Source organism: Erpetoichthys calabaricus, chromosome 9, assembly GCF_900747795.2.
Source record: "Erpetoichthys calabaricus chromosome 9, fErpCal1.3, whole genome shotgun sequence".
In the NCBI taxonomy this organism is placed as follows: Eukaryota; Metazoa; Chordata; class Cladistia; order Polypteriformes; family Polypteridae; genus Erpetoichthys; species Erpetoichthys calabaricus.
Genome location: NC_041402.2, coordinates 71,648,407 through 71,670,345, shown reverse-complemented (window position 1 = coordinate 71,670,345; position 21,939 = coordinate 71,648,407). Strand labels below are relative to the sequence as shown.

The 21,939-nt window shown below is 35.5% G+C and overlaps 1 protein-coding gene across 3 annotated transcripts in view; it reads right to left on the bottom strand.

The window, feature by feature from the left end:
- ca7 (carbonic anhydrase VII) overlaps positions 1 to 21,185 on the bottom strand; it is a 45,715-nt gene extending 24,530 nt beyond the window's left edge. Inside the window, exons 1-3 of one of the 3 annotated variants that reach the window (XM_028809726.2) lie at positions 21,018 to 21,185; positions 19,961 to 20,032; positions 18,806 to 19,003 (exon numbers count right to left, since the gene is read on the bottom strand). In XM_028809726.2, coding sequence (XP_028665559.1) covers positions 18,806 to 19,003; positions 19,961 to 19,997 — 235 coding nt within the window. In that variant the 5' untranslated portion in view covers positions 19,998 to 20,032; positions 21,018 to 21,185. Of the gene's footprint in view, positions 1 to 18,805; positions 19,004 to 19,960; positions 20,983 to 21,017 lie in introns of those variants that run through there. The other 2 variants (XM_051932057.1, XM_028809728.2) reach the window with 2 other exon arrangements.
- Positions 21,186 to 21,939: the final 754 nt, after the last annotated feature.

Sequence of the window (21,939 nt, the reverse complement as noted above, 5' to 3'; positions counted from 1 at the left end):
TCAAACCTAGCTCCATCAATGGAATGAACCCTGAAAACTTCAAGAGATCAACATGAGTTTTTTCAACATTTTTAAAATGATAAAATAAGCACTAATACATACATACAGCCCTCAAAAATAAACCTTACTGAACATCAGAGTGCACAAAACAGTTAATTACAAAAATAGGATTACCTCACTCAACTTAAAATGTCCATTTGTGTCCTTGTATCCAGTCTCTGATGCATGTACAATTGACAGTGTACAAGAAACAGTTAATTGCCATTTTTCCAGTTTTCTTTAAATACTGTAGTAATTAAAATACCACTTAAGACTCATCTTTAAGCTTTTAAGTATTCTAGTTGTTTTCTAGAATGTTAATGTGTGTAGACATGGAAATTCCCCAAGTCGAGCTACAAATGAGGTTAGAATTTTGGGAGGGTTTATAAGGAATGATATCCATCCATCCATCCATTTTCCAACCCGCTGAATCCGAACACAGGGTCACGGGGGTCTGCTGGAGCCAATCCCAGCCAACACAGGGCGCAAGGCAGGGAACCAGGAATGATATCATCATGGTTTATGTGTTTTATCTTACCATGTGCACATACTACATTTATTCTCTGATATTTTCTCTCCAATAACTTTTCAGTTCACTAATTCACTAATTCAACAATACTGATATAATAATGTTTGGATTTTTAAGCATTATTATATTGGTATTGTTGAATTAGTGAATTTCAAAGTAATTCAGGATGTTTTCATTTAAAGAAAACTCTTTAAAGCTGTTTTCCTAACATGCTTTAAATATCTGTTTTGTCGGATTGTTGGATAAATTGTCAACTTAATTAAAATTTCAAAGTAATATACTCTTGGTATTTGAATTGCCTAAATCTGTCCCTTCTTTTTTTACATATGTCCAAATTTTACACCTTTCTGTGTGAAATCAGTCTTGTCAGTTTTAAATTGCTCTTTATTTCATAACTTTTGTAACACAGTCATTGTTGTGCTGTTTTCACATCACTGCACTCTGAAAGCATGCACAAATCTGTCTCTGAACTGCATCATGAGACAAAAGTGGCAATAATGAAAGCCTGTGTATGTATTTGTGTGTGTCTGTGTGTGTGTTAGCTTTTATTATTCCGTAAGTACAATTCTCTTGCCTAAAACACAAAGCATTTCCAGACATGGCTTCTGTTGTCAGACCTAAAAGGACACATTCCTTGTGTGGCCATGCAGAGGGGGCAAGATACCTGGAGTAGCCCACTAAAGCCCATTGGCCTGAAAGAGAAACTGACAGAGAGCCTTGAATGCGGACCCATGGCATTGGGTGAGCTCACAGAATTGGGAAGCATGTTGGATGAAATGGGACAAAGCAGCTGGGTGTGTGGCACATAAGAGCACAGCGGTGTTATCAGAGCAGCCGTTGAAGAAGCCAACAGTCCTTTTTAGGGCAACTCACCACCAGTCTGGCATAAAGTACAGATTATATTCCTCTTGTCTCTTCACAAAGTACCCCCACCGGGTCATTAAAATATAGGTACTTTTTAGTCGTTTTTTTCTCATGTACTGTATTATTATGCCTTCAGAAGTATTTCATGTACTTGCAGTCACACATGAGTATGGTACCGAACTTCACTCAGTTACAGAAACAAAAGCTGCAAAAAGGAAAACCTAAAAAAGACATACACTTGCTGCAACTAGTTCAAAATGCAACAGCAAAAATCTTAACCAGTAAATTAAAAACTAAGCACATCACATCAGTCTTCATATCATTACATTGATTACCTGTGTACGTTAGAACTGATTTTAAAATACTTGTAATCAAGCCTAAACATAAGAACAATTTTGCTCTTTCTTATATTTTGGAGTGCCTGGCCTCTTATATTACCAGAAGTAATCAATGATCTTTAACCACGGGTTTACTTATTATTAAAAGTGGCATGTATAAAAGAAGTGATGCGGTAGTCTACTGCCACTATGCACCAAAAATCTAATATACTTTACTGATAGAGATGTGCCAGGCTAATACCCAGGGATATTTTTAAACACTCATTAAAACCCACTTATTTAATTTGGCCTTTTCAGAATTGCTTTTTTGTGACACTTCTAAGAGATTATAATATGCGTTGCAATAGCATAAACTTTAAAGACTTGAAATCATTATTAACCTATTCTATTTTCTGATTTCTTTTTGTGTTTTCTCCAGTGGAGTCTTGCACAACTGCCATCCAACCAAAGCACTCTGAAGCTGCCTGTGATGTTGGATGGAATGTGGATGCTCCAACGTTTGACAAAATCCACAGCATCTAATCATCTAGGATGGTGCATCATAACTGCAATGAAATACATTTCTGATTATTTTATTAATAAAAGTAAATTTTATTTGCACAGTACAAAATAAAATACACAAAGCAACTTTTTCTTATTAAAAGCTCACACCAATTACATTTTAATTCACAAATAAATTACAATTCCTATTACAGCATATTAATGTTAATATTACTTTCATTATTTTCATTATTCTTCGTTTTGATTTTGTCTCCCAGCCTTTGTTATATGCTATGTGTTTTGCGGGTGGTTCCCCAAGAGGCAGGACAACCTGCCCATTCACTGTCAAGGACTGCTCTCAGCACGTTAAAGATGAAGGGTTTTCCCACAGTTCCTGGCGGTTCATTCAAATGTGCTAAGGAGTCGTTAAGTATTTACTGTGACTATTGTGATTTCTGGATTTTTTTTGACCTGTGCTGTTTTTTGACTTCATTTGCCAGATTTCCTGCTGTGCCTCTTGTGCCCTTTGGGACTTCAGCACATAACAGATCCTTTTTTGAAAATACCTCGGGGCTTGCCCACCCCCGGGTTTGGTTTCCCGGATAAATAATTTAAAGAGATTGTTATTTTCATGGGAATTGTTACATATGCATTATTTTCACTTTTACTTTAAAACTTTTGTAAAAAACAATATTTGTCCTTTATTTCCTGCCCCGGGCGTGGTTAAATCTCTTTCTTGCGGGATGTATAACGCTGCTCGCGTTGTGAAGGGGGGGCTAATAGCACGCTAAGGAGATGCGGACGGATCAGCTGCTGGCTCTGTTCTCCTGCTGCCGAGGTGCCTGTTCTGCTTGTCGCGCTGCGCGTTGATCATTTAAAAGCCTGTACAGCAGCTGTCCTTCTGTCTCTCTGCCTTGTCTCGCGTGACGTTAAAGTGTCTCCTTTTCCCTGGTCTCTCTGCCAATATTTTTTTTATAATAGAGAGAAATATTTTATTTACAAAGACTGTACATTGTCCTATGTGATATTAGTCATGGTTTTGGATGGGATTTCCCCCAGTTGTGGGTGTTTTTGAAATGTTTGGGATTTACATGCTTTGGGACTTTCAAGTTTCATAACAGAATTGAGTGGGAGACTGACAGGTGCATTGCAGCAGCATCAGCAGTTATGCGGATGTTATATTGGGCAGTCATGGTAAAGAAAGAGCCGAGAAAAAAGACATAGCTTCCTTCAAAGGCTGTTTGAGCTCAGTTTTAGACATAAGGATAGGAGCATAGGCTTTTGGATGGGGACACAAAATAGAGCTGCTGCTCCTCCAAATCGAAAGGAGTTAGTTGAGAAGGTTCAAGCATCTAATTAGGATGCCTTACTGAGGGGGTGTTTCGGGCATGTTCAACTGGGAGATGGCCTTGTGCAGACCCTGGACATGCTGGGTAGATTATATCACTTGGCTTGCCTGGGAATGTCTCGGTAATGCCCCCCCAAGGCAAGTTGGAGGAGGAGGCAGGGAAAAGGGACATCTGGGCATATTTGCTTAGACTGCTGCTTCTGCGACCTGAACCCTGATAAGCATCAGAAAGTGGATGGATGGATGGATGAATGGTTTTTGCCAAAATGCTCAGTGGGTGTTAGGTTGTCTGTTGGAATGGAGGTTTGTTTTCCTTAGCATCTCACTGACTGGAGTTTTTATATTCCTCTCCTCACTTGCCATCTGACCATAGCACCATACTTACCACTATAACCATTACACGCTTAAACAATAAGTTTAAATAACTCTAATTTAAGCCTTTCCTCTGGGTGCTCCGGTTTCCTCCCACAGGCTAAAGACATGCAGGTTAGGTTCATTGGCGATCCTAATATTGTCCCTAGTGTGTAATTGGTGTGTGTGTGTGTGTGTGTGTGCGTGCCCTGCGGTGGGCTGGCGCCTTGCCTGGGGTTTGTTTCCTGCCTTGCGCCCTGTGTTGGCTGGGATTGGCTCCAGCAGACCCCCGTGACCCTGTAGTTAGGATATAGCGGGTTGGGTAATGGATGGATAATTTAAGCAATGCATAAGTACTCTTCCATTTGTTATATATTTGTCTATGTGTATTTTATTATTTTTACTTATTTATAATAGATTAATGTATATATTTTATTTGATTGTTTTAGTTCTTGTAAAGCACTTTAAGCTGCATGTTTTATATGAAAATATGCTATATAAATAAATGTTGTTCTTGTTGTTGAGCTGAGCCATTATTACTATCTTTTGCTCTTCTTCCTAGCAAATTATTACAATAACTTTATTTCTTCTGCCAAACAATGAGTAAAACTAGTTTCTTCCATAATGCCATATCCCATAATGTGTGGGTCCTGCTACACATGGAGTTCAGCAACCTATAATCAATCTACCATTAAACTACGTTCACTGTTCCATTTAGTAGAAGAATAAAACAGTGAAAAACAGAAACCACTAATATCAACCTGAATAAGCATTGACAATATACAGTTTATTTAACGCACATCTCATTTTTCAATTGAGACAGTCAAGTAAGGAAATTCAGCTGCAATGTTCAGAGTTACTTGCTGCTCCTTTAAACCTGAAAGCAGCTAAATATAATGTGATTATCTGTCAAAGAAATTTCTGGCACAATTTTTGTGATTTTTAACCTGCAGGGTCCACTGAACATTGAAACTAGTGATGTGTTCTCTAAGCATCAATGGTGCCCCTCTGGAGAAAAGTTTCACATTAAATATTGATATACAGTTTCCGTGAGTTTTGAACTTACATTCTTAATTTCCCAACTACACTGTAGTAAAGTCAGAAAACAACTTTTGCTTAAGTATTTGATCTCTTATCCAATTTCATCCAAACACCCATTTACTAAACCCACTCAGAGCTGATGTAATAACAGGATATGTATGAAAATTATTTATTCACATTTTGAACCAATTTATTCCAATATAATGCCATAGTGGGGCAGAGGATAGAACCAGGCAGGAGGCAGGAATTAACCCTTAACAGGATACACGTCCACTGCAGAACACTGTATCTGGATACAAATATCTTAATTAAAAAAGATAAAATATTCCATTGCTGCTACCCAAAATCTCAGTCCTCCTATACAAATGATACAGTTGCAGCTGCACCTGTGTAACTTTAATATTCTCCCAGTGTCTGTGTGGGTATACTCAAAGTACGCAAGTTTCTTCCCATCTCCCAAAGATGTGAAGATTTGGTGGACTGGCATTTCCACATTTGTCTAATAAAAAAAAGTGTGTGTGTGTGCATACATTTGCCCTTTACTTTCTATGAATTATTCATCATTATATTGTTTGAAATTCTTTTGGGCAAATGGAGGTATGACTTTTACAAGCAATCCTATTTAAAATTCCCAATCCAGACATATTTGTATCATGTTCTTTTAAAAAACACTGGTATAAAAATATTACATCTAAAATTTAATCTAATATATCCTAAGTCTGTGTGTCTGTGTTGTGTCAAGAAATGCTACTGGTACTCCATTATACCAACCTACATAATACCTCACTGAGACTGTGACAACCAAATCAGAGGGTTTTTTTCCTTGTTAAGTAGTCTTCCTTTTTATTCATTCTGATGTGTGTTCAGACTATAGAGTGTGTGTAATTGTATTTATTGATTTATCTATTTATTTATTGAAAGAGCTTCTTTAAAAATCCAAATTACCCCCTGGGGACAAATAAATAATATGCAAAGAAGTTATAAGATTGTGGCGCAGTGGTAGCACTGCTGCCTCGCAGTTAGGAGACCCAGGTTCGCTTCCCAGGTCCTCGCTGCGTGTAGTTTGCATGTTCTCCCCGTGTCTGAGTGGGTTTCCTCTGGGTGCTCCGGTTTCCTCCCACAGTCCAAAGACATGCAGGTTAGGTGCATTGGCGATCCTAAATTGTCCCTAGTGTGTGCTTGGTGTGTGGGTGGGGGTGTGTGTGCGCCCTGCGGTGGGCTGGCGCCCTGCCCGGGGTTTGTTTCCTGCCTTGCGCCCTGTGTTAGCTGGGATTGGCTCCAGCAGACCCCCATGACCCTGTAGTTAGGATATTGCGGGTTGGATAATGGATGGATGGTTATAAGGTGAGCTATCCTTGGGAATTGAGTAATCAGAAAATTGTGCTTTTATAGTATAAAATGAAGATTTAAATTCCTAGGTGATTTAAGATAAAAAGGACAAAATTAGTCTTACTGGATTTCAAGATTTTTCTGATCAACAGATTCTCCTGAAACTCTTAGCAACAATCACGTGCTAATGCAAAGTCTTTTCAGGTTAATATTTCTGAAAAGTGTCTCCATAGTTTTACTTACATATGCAGCAATTGTTGATGCTTTTCATGTAATTAGAGTCATAAGAAAATACTAACATCAGAGCCGAGCAAAAAAAGACTTACAATGCTAACTGAATGCTCATTTACATCAGAATCAGAATCACTTTTTGGCAAGGTACACTAACATGTACTAGAAATTTGTCTTGATAGTATTGATGCAACATACAAGGACAACACAAAATATAAAAAGATAAAACATGATGCAGTATACAAGAGTAACACATATATGTACACCTCTTAGTCTGTGTAACGGCCTACTAATATTAGCCCACAAAGGCTTATCAGAGACCATGATCAGTTTGCTCCTGAAAGCACACTTTCATCTTTCAAGTTCAAATGAGCTATAGTCATGTTTTATTTATTTTCAAAAACATACTGTGGCTCCCCTCCGCTATGCTGTCTTACATTGCTTGCAACTTACAATATTTACTCCCATATTTGCTCCCAGTATTTCTTTCTCTGTGATCTACTGCTTTAAACTGTTAAACTTTACTATGTACCAAGTGAGGGGTGTTATGTAGAATACAAACTGACAAAGAATGAATTGTGCTAGTGAGAGATACTAGAATGGGGTGTTAGATTTTGAGTGAGCACATATGTGGCTTATCAGGCACTATCCAAGCTGCATAACTCACTTTTTGAGATTTTTAGGATTTGTCTCATTGATTTGAAATAATTTTGCATCATTTTTAGGAACTGTCCAATCAATTCTTGGTAAAAAGTTGAAGAATAGGAGAATTCCTACTGATCACCTGAAAGGTACAATGGGTCATCAGAAACAAGTAAGCTAGTTGACTTGGCTGTCTCTTTGCTTCATGTCATTAGTTGAGTCAAACCGTGCCCACTCAGAAACACTCCCCAAATATGCTGCCAGAAAGAGACTACAATATATGAATTACATCAAGAAAATCTTGGGTGAGTTCCAGAGAACACCTTGAGCATTGTTGGAAGACAGATCCTAATATCAACTTTAGTGTATTTCATTGATACACATCCACTACAGATTCTAAATCAGCTCAACTAATTTCCAGTGTACTTTACATAAAGTAGCTTCAAGTCACATACACTAACTCATTCATTTATCTCTTCTATTCATTTTCAGACCCTTTTAATCAGTCAAGGGTCATAACGGCTAGATTTTATACCAACAGCACTGGGCGCAAGGCAGGAGTGAAATTTTCAACTTATATGTAATCGGTTTATGTACTTTTAGGACACCATGATAGAGGAATTAAACCATCACTTTAATATATTTAGCATATACCAGAACATAGGCATACCAAGGAGTCATATTTTAACAAGCCACACCAACAATCGTGACATCCTTCTTCAAAACTGTACAACTTGAAAATGTACACTTCAATAAAAAAATATATTTAATCCTGAAATTGGACATCAAAAAACACAAAGCTTTCAATTAACTGTACTATTATGTTTGTGAAAAAATAATCTACAATGCGATGAGAGTGGTTCATCCAAAAACACATTCAATCCAAAAGCTAAGATTCAAATCCAACTTCTGCTGTGATACATAGGTGCTACCTTTCACAATTTGGAGACACAGCCTTATCTTCTACAAAAGGCTTATGTGCATGCTACCCTAAAATTTAGGGTACTGTATACTTATTAAGAAAAGGCTAAGAAACTAAGGAGTGATCCAGGTGTTTACTAGTAAACACAAGCGCAAAAACTAGAATTTTAATAATGGCTTACTTAGCACAAGGATCCATATTAAGAACACTGCTATTTAATCTTTGCATTCACAACCATCCAGGCCAGTTTTAAAAAAATTCATGATTACTTGATTAAAGAGACAGAAATGATGCTGAAAACCCATTCTTTTTCACTTTCCCATATTTCTTTGAATTGACATTTAAAGTTAACATGACTATATCTGATTTTTTTTATTTCTCTTTGAACAAGTAGTGGTCTCTTAAAATGTACTTAATGGATACGAAGAAGAAACTGAGTATCCAAAACCAGAAAAATAAGCATTTTTTTTCATTTTTATTGATTTTAAAAACTGCATTAAAATGAGTAACTTGCAAGTGAATCTTATTTACAATATTGCAGCAAAATAAGATAAGATGAGATACAAGCCCCTAAATAAGGTCTGTGGTACTACATTAAGAACCTCAGATATTATCTTATACAATGCTGTTGATGATGTGGACATCTGAACTGACAGACTTTCAGTGCCAGAAGGGTAAAACAATGCACAGGTGGGAAAACTTGAATTTTTAACACAATGCCCCAGTTCACTATGTACCAGTACTCTCTCGTATCCAACCACTCGGTCCCTGTTCCATTACTGCCTGACTTTATGTATATAGCAAAATATCTGCTAAGGCATAATGACAATTTATACTTAAGCATAAAAAGACTGCTGTCTGAAAACCCTATAAAAGCTAAAATACAGTACGTGATCAAGAAAGAGTCCACTTTTATGAACAAATAAACCGAGCCCAACAGTTAAATTTCTTTGCCAAGCCTTGAGGCTAAAGATGGGTAAAACAGAGCAAACATGCATTTGACTACCTTACTACACAAAAATGATCTGGAAATAGATTTTGAAATATCATATCATTTCTCCCAAGGTGTTGAAAGAAAATAATAACTGTAATGCCACAATCAATATTATGGGTAAATAAGTTGAATCTGTGATTATCATTTTTCTTCATCATACTTAAAATTATATAATCTTTACAATGTTTTATCCTGGGGCAGCATAGTTTCACAGAGGCCAATGCTGCAGCCTGCTGCTTCATAGATCCATCATCTTAGGTTTAAACCCCATGCATGACCAGTCATTTTATGTGAGGATTTTGCAGTTCTACCTGTGTCAAAATGAGTTTTCTTGCAGGGACACCTGGATACATGCATCTCAGGTTAAATGGTAATTGTAAATTTTGTTTGTAGAGGAAATAATTAAGTGTCTGATTTGCTTATCAACATGTGCCAATTTAGTAGGTAGGTGCTTTAAAAACAACTGAACTGTAAGTACCATAACAAATGGTCAGCCAAAAATCATCTCACAAGACTGTGCAAGGAAAGCGTTAAGTCTGCCTGGGATTAGATTCCCAACCGCAGCATTTGCAAACACATTTGCACAGTATGCATTACTTGTTAAACAAAACTTAAAAGTGAAGTTTTTTCTCTGTATTAGCTGCATAGGTTTAGCATATCCAATTTGCGTTCCTTGCTGCAAAACAAGGACATTTGTATTAACATTTTAATATACTTCCATTTCAGATAACAAAACCATGGAAGCGCTTTGCTTATACAAATTAAAATGATGTGCTTCATCCGAGTGTTAAGTTTGCTTAAAGCAAAACATTTTTCTCTAGCGGTATGTATAGACATTAATGTCAATGATGTTTGAGCATAATGGTTACTGTAAATAAAGCATCACCAGTTATACAGTACATTTTCACCTGACATTTCTAAAGAAAACAAATTATAAATTGAGATGTATATCTAAATCTCACTGATCAGTCAACAAACACCAAATGTAAATTTTGTAGGGTAGTGTGGCACAGTGGTTAAAGCTTTGGACTTCAAACCATGAGGCTATAGGTTCAGACCCCATCATTGACACTGTGTCACTTCACCCACCTTTGCTCCAATTGAAAAAAAACAACTAATTTTATCTCAAATGTTGTAAGTCCTTTGGATAAAAGCGTCAGCCAAATAAATAAATGTAGATGTAATTTAATGCAAAATTTACCTTAGAATGGTAATATAAAAAACACACTGAGAACTATTGACTAATGAATAAATTAATATCCTTGAAAGCAACATGTAATAACTCAAATAAAAAACCATCACATACACATAAAAAATAAAACCTGCACGCACCACAGAAACATTTTCTGAATAATATAAGGTTTAACATGCTATAATTGTAAAAGTCAATAGTATTATTTTAGGAAACAATTATTCCAGTAAAATTAGCCAATGTTACACAAATAATTGTAGGTAAAATAGACTATACTATGACAATATTTGTTCAACAAATTTAGAAAGACACTTAAAGGTAATGTCTGTCATTAGTAAAGATTAGCATTATTTTAGCCAAAAATAAGACTTCAAAAATATATTCAAACACCATTTGAATTATAATATGAAAAGGTACAGGAAAGATTAATTATTTAATAAAAGCAAATATAATAAAAGCAAATTATGAGAGGATATAAATTCAAAGGGGGAACTAAAAGAGCACATCAGGTCCAACGTCAGACTGCAGTATTACCACATGACTGCCCCATACTTTAATGCTTATTGACTTACTGTAAATGCATGATGTAACAATAATGCATGGTAAATGTACAGGCCAAAGTCCGTACTTACCACTGAACTTCAGCATAAAATACTAAAGACTGGTGTTCAGGAGAACCAGCTGTCAAAACACAGCTTGCAAGACTGCTAGAACTGGGCAAATGAAGACACATGACTGGCATATGGCATTGAGAAATTAACAAGGAAGCAACCTAAGGCAAGTGTACTGTATATTTATTAATGGTGATCATGACACGGATGTGATTTCTGCTTTATCTGAAGGACAGTGGCAAAGATTTTCATTTCTTAAAAAAGTTCTGTCTAAATTTGAGAAACTCATTGAGAAACTTATACTCCCATACTGGGTAGGCTTTAGTGCTAGTCCATTGCACTCTGACTAATACTTATAAATAAACCCAAAATCACTTATACTGCACCAGTTTGTGTAACCAATTAACTTAAAATATACAGTACATCTTTGGGATAAGGACCTAGGGAAAGATTACACAAAGCCTTAAGACAGTCCACTAACCAAAACACACAAGTTGCAAAACACTGTATTGATTTTAACAAAATGTTTCCATGAGCACATGTTGCAAATTTTCCTGTATATTCAGCAAGCATACTATTAAAATGTACCTATCATTTGCAATAAATTATTTTTTAGATGGCTTATATATTGAATATACAAGACAACAGAACAACATGTATTTTCTCCCTTTGGTAAACTGCAGACAAGAAGTAAATAATAGGAGTATTATTTAAAAAAGGCACTGGTAAGTGAAGTTTTCCCAATCTAGCTGTCTAGTGTGTTAGATCTTACAGCTTCTCATAAACACTCTAAAGCTGCAATTTCATTTGGCTCAAAACACTTATGTGGTTGAGATACCATCTGATCCACCAAAAACATGGTCACAAAGTGGTTGATTATCACAATGGGTTTCAAACCTCAAGAGTCTGAATACACAAGTTATGAGGTGAAAATTATGCAAATTCCTCTTCCTTTCCTAAACCACTAGAAATGAGAACAATGACAAGCCTACAATTTCATGGAGAAAACACCTGTGATTTTCAGACAACCCATTGAAAGCTACAGTTCAGTTGAGTCAAAAAAATCCTTGACAATTCTGCAAATATTTTAATATTATTTATTATATATTGAGACAGGCAGTAACGTGTTTTAATACTTACTGTAGGTGATAAACAGAATCTTTATGACATAAGAATGAATAAAAAAAAAAACACTATAGCCACTCCAACACTCGCTAACAAATAATGATCTGGGGGAGTCATGTGTAACAACCTTTGAAAGCAGGTGCAAATGAGTCTGAGTCTGGATTGAGTCATACATACATTTGCAGACATCACTGTCATCTAAAATTAACTAAAACTTGACTAACTTCTGAAACTTTAAAGACTCAATCCTATATACAGTATCTATTGCATACTGTATATAACTACACTAGACTCTATTATATTTCCAATTTATTTTCAAAAACCTTTTTCTTAAATAGTATATATTGTTTCCACTAAATATTTTATTATAACATAAAAATAGTTTTGATTACTAAATGTAAACTCAGTCTGAAATAAACCACTGATTATCTCTTGGAACAGCAATGCTAATTAGCCCTCTCTGATGAGATGTAACAGGAACCAATTCTCTGGAAGCATGCTTAGCACTTTAAGTACATCCAGTAAAAACTTTGTAAAGAAAACTGGTTCCCAATTTGTCCTTAGAGCAGCCTGAATTTATTGAGGTAACAAAAATGTAGCCCAGGAATATTGCCAACTGCAATGAGTTCAGTTAGTTGTGGGAGATTACCTAGCGACAAAGCTCTACTCTAAATGGTTTGTTCCATCCTATCTTAATCCGTATCAGCATCTGTGGGATATGGACACTGGGGAGGCCACAGCATTCTCATTTTCTTGGAACCATTCCAGGACTTTCCTATCCTAGAGGAATGGAGCAGTATCCTCCTGAAAAAGACTAGTTACAGTGGAGCACATTGTAGCTATGAAGGGATGCACCAAATTAGCAACAATTTAAAGATGATCTACTGGTAGCTGTCCACCTACTTTTAATCGCATTTTCTAACTGTATGATGTTGTCACTGATTCAGCAGTCATGTATGTGAGAAGGGTGAAATAGGTTACAAACAGATAAAATTGGCTATACAAAAATTCAGTTTCTAATGTATAAGTGTCCTTGGCTGGAAATCAAGGGTCCTTTAAGGTGTAAAACAGCACTGCTATTAAATTTATCATTATGTCTTCAGCAAGATACCATTAAAATACACTATTTCTACTACCATATGGGGACATCAAAACTAAAAGCTTTTTCAAAAACAAGACTTAAGTACACAAAAAATACATTTACATACAGCAGTTACTAATATAATGTTTCATTATACTTAACAAAAGATGAAGTGACTTAATTATTGAGCTTGACTTGCAAAGAAATAATTCTCTAAAAGGTGCAATATAAGTATGATTTTTAAAAACTTGTAAGCATGACCCAGAGGAGTTAAGTGGTGCCTATAAATAACATTCTTGGTCTATTTTAAAGTCAGTGTTGTAAGGACACTGTACCATGCAATTACCTTAAATGAGATTCCAAATTATTTCTGTTTAAGTAGTTCAATTATATGCTATTCTTCCGCTTCCTTGCACTCAGAGCTGGTCATACTGCCTACAAGCACTGAAGGTTACTTCTTGGTTACACTTTAAAAACGCATTTTAGAGTGTAAAGAAGGAATTTAAATGATCAATCACTATCAAATAGTTGTTTCCCCAAAAAAATCAATGGCAAGTCAGATTAAGTTTATGTGTTACCCTTTCATCCATTTAAAAAAATTTCAAGGAAATTATCTTTCAGTGCATGTACATTTCTGCCACAAAATGGTCAATTCTTCTGAGAAAAGACATTTTCTTATATACACCAGTCAGTGAACAAACTAACCTACACAGAAATATACTGGGGTATGTGGATAGCACTTTAAATAGCTTAACCCCCAAGGGTTTCTTACATTAGGACTATTTGGAGATACTGTGTGTCTATAGATATTATTCATTGCTTTTATATTATTTCAGAAATCTCTAATTAACATTAGATTTAGCTACCCTACTGTATAATAATTTTATTGCTGGGGCCGCATGATAGTGTACTTGATAATACTGCTGTCTCATACTGTAGAACCAGCATTCTAGATTTGAATCATGTACATGCACAGTGTCCCTTTGTCTTTTTGGGGTTTTTTTCAGGTACATCACCAACATTCTAAAGACATTCATGTTAGAGTGGGTATGGTAAAGAACTGGCACACTAAACAGGGTAGGCAACTGCATTCCTACTAGGATTAATCTGGTTTGCATAACTTTGAACTGGGTTAAGTAGGTCTACAATGCTATATTATTGATAAACATTATTAATTCCAAGTTATAGAACAGTGTGGACAAGTGTCTCTATATCAGGTTTACAAAACAGAAAATCATCATCTTCAAATTCTGAAAGACTTCTAAAAACATATCTTTCCATTGAACCTACTGCAAATCATCTTACAAATTTTACTAGTAACTGTGTAATGGTAAAATATTTTAAGTAACAGTATTTGCTTACTATAAAACTATTCAAAGAAAAAAATGTTTCTGTATGAAGGACTATAGGAAAGCTTGGCTTGCAACAGAAACATGACTCAGCAAATTACTAAAGTGAAGAGGGGGAGACAGAGACAGAAGGGGGTGCAACTAGGAAGGCAATATGCGATGCAGGATTGTCATCAAATGCCCCCATTTTGTAACCCATTTTGTAATAAGTTGCTATGACACTGTACATTTCTAAAGGATGTGTCTGATACAAATTATGGCAGCTATCTCTCTATTACAGTATAATAAAAAAATCCTGGGACGAGACGAGACGTGACGTGACTTTTTCAGAGAGATACTTTCACTTCCCACGAGATGAAACTTTGTGCCAAGAGATTTAACCAAGCCTGGGGCCAGAAATAAAAGACAAAGAGCAGATGACAAAGTAGAACGTCATAAAGAATTCAAAAACGTTGGTGTGATACACATGCAGAGCAGGTTAGAGATAATGAAAGTACAAAAATTTGAAAGTTTCAAAAAAATGATAGTAAAGATCGCATTAGCGCAAATAAACAGAAATTATTACTCAGTGAAATAACGGAACAGCAAAAAGACATTGAATAAATTGTTTGGATTTAAACTTTAAGTCACAGCCTTGTAGATTGTCTATTTTGTGTTGCCATCAGGGAAAAGTTGTGTTTCTTCCCAGTGAAGAGGTGTATCTGTGAGAATTAAAAGATTTGTTGTTTGGTGAAAGTGAAATCTACATACGCGAGCGGCAGAGATGCGAAGTGGCTGGCATGTAGCGCAGGCCTGGAGGTTGGCAAGCAAAGCGAGCAGGGGGCAAAGCCACCTAGTCTTTATAATAATGAACCGTTATGAAAGAAATTGTCTGTACTTTTTTATTCAAAGAAAACAAAAACTATTATGAAGAAGGTAGTTTCTCAATAATGTCTTTTCAATTTTTTTTTTTTACTTTTGGCTAGGACTTTTTTGTCCCCAACATTGAGCTCTGTCAAACTGTTTTGTTTTGATATTGGTTACAGTCCCCAACTATTCATTCTCTTTGCCCTTTAGTAGTTTTCCCTGCCTACTTCAATCTAAGCACACACCTAATCTGATGGTTACTTTATGGAACAAATAAAATTCAATGCTTAATATTCATTTTACCTGAAATACATAACTAAACAGTGAATGGGGTCTCATATTTGGGCCAAGTATGAAACTCCATTCACAGTTTAGTTATGCATTTCAGGTAAAAATAATGTTGAACAAAGTTACTTTAAAGCAAAGGAATCTGCAGCATACATTGAGGATTGGTTTAGAATCAAGCAAAATGATCACAACACACTGTGGTTGGGTAAACCCAAGAATTTATAAACCCATGCTGTTCAATGAAGAATTCTAGGACCAGATGGAACATATCTGTGAAGAGGTTCCCTAAATCAAGATGCCCTATAAATTTAGAATTGGGAGGCAAGCTGGAGCAAAGGCTTACTTGTAGAAGGAAAGCATGCCAGAAGAGAGAGAGAGAAAGAGAAAAAAAGGGAGATTGGAAGTGAAGGCAGACCTTTGTAGTATTTTGAGCTTTGTTTGTTCTTTTGCATTCTCGCTTTGATTATCATTGTCCTGTGTGCTTTACTTTTTAGAAATGTACCACTGTTTGTACATTTGACCTCCATGGTGTCATTCGGAATTAGGAGAACCACTACTAAAAAAAAATCAAAAAAAAAATCACCCCCTTCAGTTACAAATGGTAAACACAAAACTCATGCAAACTGGAGTTTTTATTTCTCTGTCCTTTCTGACCATAGCATCGGACTTATTGTTACAATCTATAGAGACTTGCAAGATTAATTTAATCCATGATTAACTCACTGTATTTGTTTCTTGTTTATCTGTATTATGTATGTATTGATTTATTCGTATTTATTATTTTTAGTGTTTATTTATTTATTCATTCATGTACTTATTTATTTTGATTTATTTTCCTTGAACTGCACGTTGAGCTCAATGTTTTTGTATGAAAATGTGCTATAGAAATAAATGTTGCTGTTGTTGTTAATAGTGAGAACTTTCACAAGCATTTAAGAACACAAGTAATAAGATTAAAACATTAATACACCTAACAAACATCATCAAGATGTAATGTATTTACAAATAGTATGTCAATTAATTGTTCTGAATTTATTTTTTAGAATAAACAATATCTACCTGGCAAATAATGTACTGTATATGCATGTAATGTAAATTTCAATTTGCTTCCCATCCTCCCAGTTTAATTATTACTAGATGCTGCCATTCAGTTAGGCACAGTAATGTCACTTTAACTAGTGACAGCAACTGTCTGAAGCATGACTGTCCGATCTATTACTGTTTGAGTAGTTGAACAAGCTTTTGACATTCCTTGTTCAGTTTGAGATAGAATTGAAAGTAGAAGAAGACTTGTGACTCAATTTAACATTCACATTTCATTTTTGCATTATCTTTGTTATGTAGACAATGTTATCATACAGACAATTGATATTAGTGGGAATTTTACACAAAACATCCACTTCTGTATTATATTTCTATAAACAAAAAGAAAGTATCCCCCTCTGGTTTGTAGAAACAATTAAACAGAAAGGTTTCAAAGGAAACCTTTTATTTATGGAAAAAGGTCATACACCTTAGGAGTTGATTATCACAAAGAATACTACTCTAGAATTTCTGAATGCAAAAAATAAAACAGTCACCTAAGGAACAATTCTTACTTTTGTCACAATAAACTGTAGTGGCTGAATATTAATATTAGAAATATTCAGATATATCAGGTTAAATAAATATAATTTTACAGCTGTAAATTCTACATTTTAACTACAATTAACACAATCACCAATAAATTAAAATTAAATTTCAGAAAAGCACAACAACAAACTAATATAAGAATAATAAGAGTACAGTGACACTCATGCATGGCTGTAAGTTGTATTAATGTAGTTAATCTGAAACAGACGTCTTCAATTGCAAGGTTTCACATGACTAAACTTCAAGATTGGTATTACACATAGGTAATAAAATTTTCTCCTAATTTCCAATTTCTACATTTCGGGGGCTTGACCTCTCACCTTGCTTGCCTTTTATCATGCAACTTAACATAATAATTTTAAGCATAACTGTACTCCCTATTTCATTTATTTTTTCAATTCACATTCATAAAGTGTGGCAGTTCTAATAAAGTAGCTTTATGCTCACTGAAATAAGTAAAATATAAGAACACAGTGGTTAGCACTGGATTTGATTACACAACTCCCATGTGTGTGTAGTATACATGTTCACCTTTGTCTTTATGTGTTTTTTCTCCATTACCTACACACAAGAATTTTATTTGGTGTATTATGGGAGTCTGCATGAGTGTAACTTGTGGTGGACTGGCACCCAGTGTTGAGCTGTTCCTTGCACAGTTCCAACTGCTGTCAGTATAGAATCCAAGCACCGGTGCCCATAAAATTGGATTAATCAGGTTTAGAATATTCAGGAAAAAAAAAATTACCTCCAATTCTGTTGTAAATTCTTATCAAAATGCTTGTATACTGAAGAAAAGTAGCAATTTTTAGCAATATCAAAAGTGGCAAATACTGAGTTTCAATGAGCAAATAAACCTAAGAAACTTCTGCACTGCTTCCTCTTGATAAGACCAAAGAAACGATGGAGACAGATTATGCAAATAAATAAATAAATAACTAATACACTTAACCATTTCTCAACTGGCTCTTACTCATCCATGTCCTCAAAAAGACCGAACATTACTTTGTATTTATAATCTGTATCATCTAGTGATAAATTCATCAGAAATAAAAGCAGTGACTTTAAATAATGTAGAGAAGCAGTGGTGAGGCCAATAGGATGGCTGACTGGTTATAGGAATATCAGATTTTGCATTACAAAAATGCACCTATTCTGGCATGGTTTAAGCAACTGTTGCTACTTTCAAAAATAAAAATGAAAGGACTTGTTTGTCTTAAATCCATTAATCATCATGCTACATGCATATGTGTGGATTGACATACATTTAGAATGAAGTATATTAAGGACTCTTCTTAAAATGCTACTTTCAAAAATAAAAATGAAAGGACTTGTTTGTCTTAAATCCATTAATCATCATGCTACATGCATATGTGTGGATTGACATACATTTAGAATGAAGTATATTAAGGACTCTTCTTAAAATCTCCACCACATTTTGGAACTACAACAAAAGAAATTTGCCATGAATTCAAATCACTTGTAGGCAAAGAAAAACTTAAATGTTATAGTTAAATATAACCTCCACATCATTTTAGTTTACATAAAATAATATATTAATTGAAGCATGCAGTACCTGTTTTGCTGTCAACATCATCAAATTCAACAATAACTGAATGCCCATCATTGAAAATGCTTAGGGTGGTGCAGCTATCATAGCAAATGGATAAAGGCAAGAGGTCAGGATCATACACAGCATCAGAGGTGACAATGTTTATGGGAGACTGCCGACTGCCTTGGGCAATTGGAAAATCAATGTGCCACTCTGATGGACCTTCAGATTAAAAAAAAAAAAGTTTACTCATGTTCAGTAAAATGTTACTAACTAAAATATTTCTGAAATACATTTAGTTAGGCAGAAGTAAATTAAACTTTTTTCAGTTTCTGAGATGTTATAGTAATATGAAAGTAAGTGATGTTTTTTAAACAGTTTATAAGAACTGACTGATGCTAAATGATAAATATACATATATATATAAATATACATATATATATAAATATACATATATATATAAATATATATATATATATATATACATATATATATATATATATATATATATATATATATATTTTTTTTTTTTTCAAATCATTCTGAACTAAAACAAGAATTTAAAAATAAACAGAAACAAATGGCACATCAATAAAACATTACCTATACTGAAAAAAGAAATTATGATGGAGAAAAAGATCGAAACACAATGCAAATGACGTCTTAAAACTATATAAAAGATCAAAGTAAAAATTGTAGACGGTACAGATATTTTATATGATTGTTGAAAACGTCAGCGTCTGTTTCAATAGTAAAATTTAAGCTACGAATTGTACTGAGGTCAGAAAAAAATCTAGGCTAATCTAGAATTAAGTACGATTTTAATTTTAGCAAAGCATTAGAGAGAATGGAGAGACACTGTTGCCACTGGAAGCGTTAAATTGTGGGATCTAAACGGCTGCACATACTGTACACTGCAAAGGAATTTCGACACCAATGCAGGTAATACCCTTAGTTTCCAGCGAAATGAAATCTAAAACCGCTTTCTTGGTAAGATCTTGGTGAGCATAATGAGCTTTTAATGTTAGACTATAGAAAAAAAGCTTACATGTGGCTAAAGTTTCACAAACTAGTGACGGATAAAGCATCGCGATTGTACCTGACAGGGTTTCAGTTAAATGCGTTTTCCAATAAAGCACAAGATGGAAGAGTTAGCGTTTTAATTCAAAATGTACTTACCATTGTCTTCTCCGTAACCCCACTGCAGGCCCGTCATTGCGATTACCCCCTTATTTTTCGAAGGTCTCTTCTCTGTGGGACAAACAGAGGTACTGTCAACGCGCAAGTCACAATGAAGTCTACAGCAGGTAAAGCAAATCTCTTCAGTCTCATCTAGTCATCTGCCCGAAAGGTGCGGCGAAGTTTTAAAAAGTATGGGTGTAGAAAAAAAGAAAAGCTTCCGTCTAGCCCAGACGAATTAGAGAAAGTTATAGGTTTAAGCTCCACCTTCTTCGCCTATTTCAGGAGCTACAGCCCAGTGGCGCTCTAGTCATTAATTTTTTAGATTTTTGCAGGGGGCTAACGCATCCTGGCCCGGTTGTACTTAAACATTTCACCCATCCCTTTTAGTTGATAGCGAAAAATGAGATGAATGTATTCGTCGGTAAACCAGTGTTTAACGTACGATTGTTAATCCAATCGTTATACTTACACAGCATCCCTCTATAAAAAGACAAAATCCCTTTAAAAATAGATAGAAGAAATCCATTGAAGATGATGATGGTGTACTGTCCGAATGATACTGTTATAAAATGGGAAAATCCACTGAGGGCAAGAATGTCAGAGAGAATCTACAGATGGGCTATAAAATCGCCCACTGTCACAGTCCAATCCTGATACTGCAAACTTAACTACGTGTAGATGAAGCCAAGATTCCGGAACCGTTGACTGAGATGGCGGAGACTCTGCACCGGTGTGCCCGTCCTTCTTTAAGCTGGCCAGATACGAACAGCGTCAGAAGCTGCACCAACAACTGTAGACATTTATAGCCAATTGCTGCCTTCTTTATTTTAACAATATGTGCACGTCGAAATGCGTTTATCGGTTTGTTTCCCGCATGCACGCAAGTGACTGGAGGTCGGTCAATCAGATTGATACGTGGCTCTACGACAGGGGGTGGGAGCGATCTTGGAACCGCTATTGCAGTTACTACATGGGAGACAAATTTGTAGTTTTACATTAGATGCTTATTTTTCTTTTCTCAAAGAGCTTCGGAGAGAAATGATTCATCACCTACCTTGAGGAACATTTCAAGAACAGTTCAAGGCACAAATCATCCGGCTCAATGAGGTGATGTGTCTCATTTTCCGCAATTTTTATCCGCGGCAGTCGCTGCATTTCAGTGTAGCTCACAGACAGGATTGCTAATACACGTAACATTTTTTAAATGACAAAAAAGCGGAATAATACAGGAGACCGATTATGTGAAATCGCTTTTTCTATTCTTAGTATTGTCTATTGCATTGCACTGTTGTATGACTAAAGAAAATATTTAAAGTGCGAAATATTAATACTTAGAAAGCACATCATGTACCGCAAATTACCTGTCAGTCTGCTAAAAAGACGTAATTCAATTGCTGCACAGTGCAAAAAAATAAAATAGAAATAAAGAATAAAATAAAAAATAAAATTCAACGTCCCATTTCAAAGTATAGATTATTTACGTGTCAGACTACGCGCTGGATTCATCCATAATATTTCGCTCCAAATAAAAATCAATAAGCAATTCGGAATTCAGCAGAAAAAAGCAATTCAATACATAGATGATCGATTTTTAAAGTTGTTCCAACTACACAGTGGTATGGGAGGATGGGGTGAGGTTAACAGGGCTTTAGCCCCTAATCTCAGGGGTCCATCTTCTGACCTTCGAGTGCCAAGTCCCCCTAGAACTCCCGTTCTGCGTTTTGACATACAGTACATTCTTCGAGTGCGAGAAACTCCAAGGAGGACAACTCCAACCCGGTTGTCCATCTGACATACTTGTGTGACTAACGGCATTGTCGTAGGGAGTTGGGGGTGGAGGGGCGAGCCCCTAAAAAGTGTTAAAAGCTAGCGACAACCCCTGTTTTTACAACGCTATTTTACCAAATTTATCCGTTGCTCACAAGTGTTATAATTAAATGAGGTTGCATACTTTACTATAATATTCAGGTTTATAA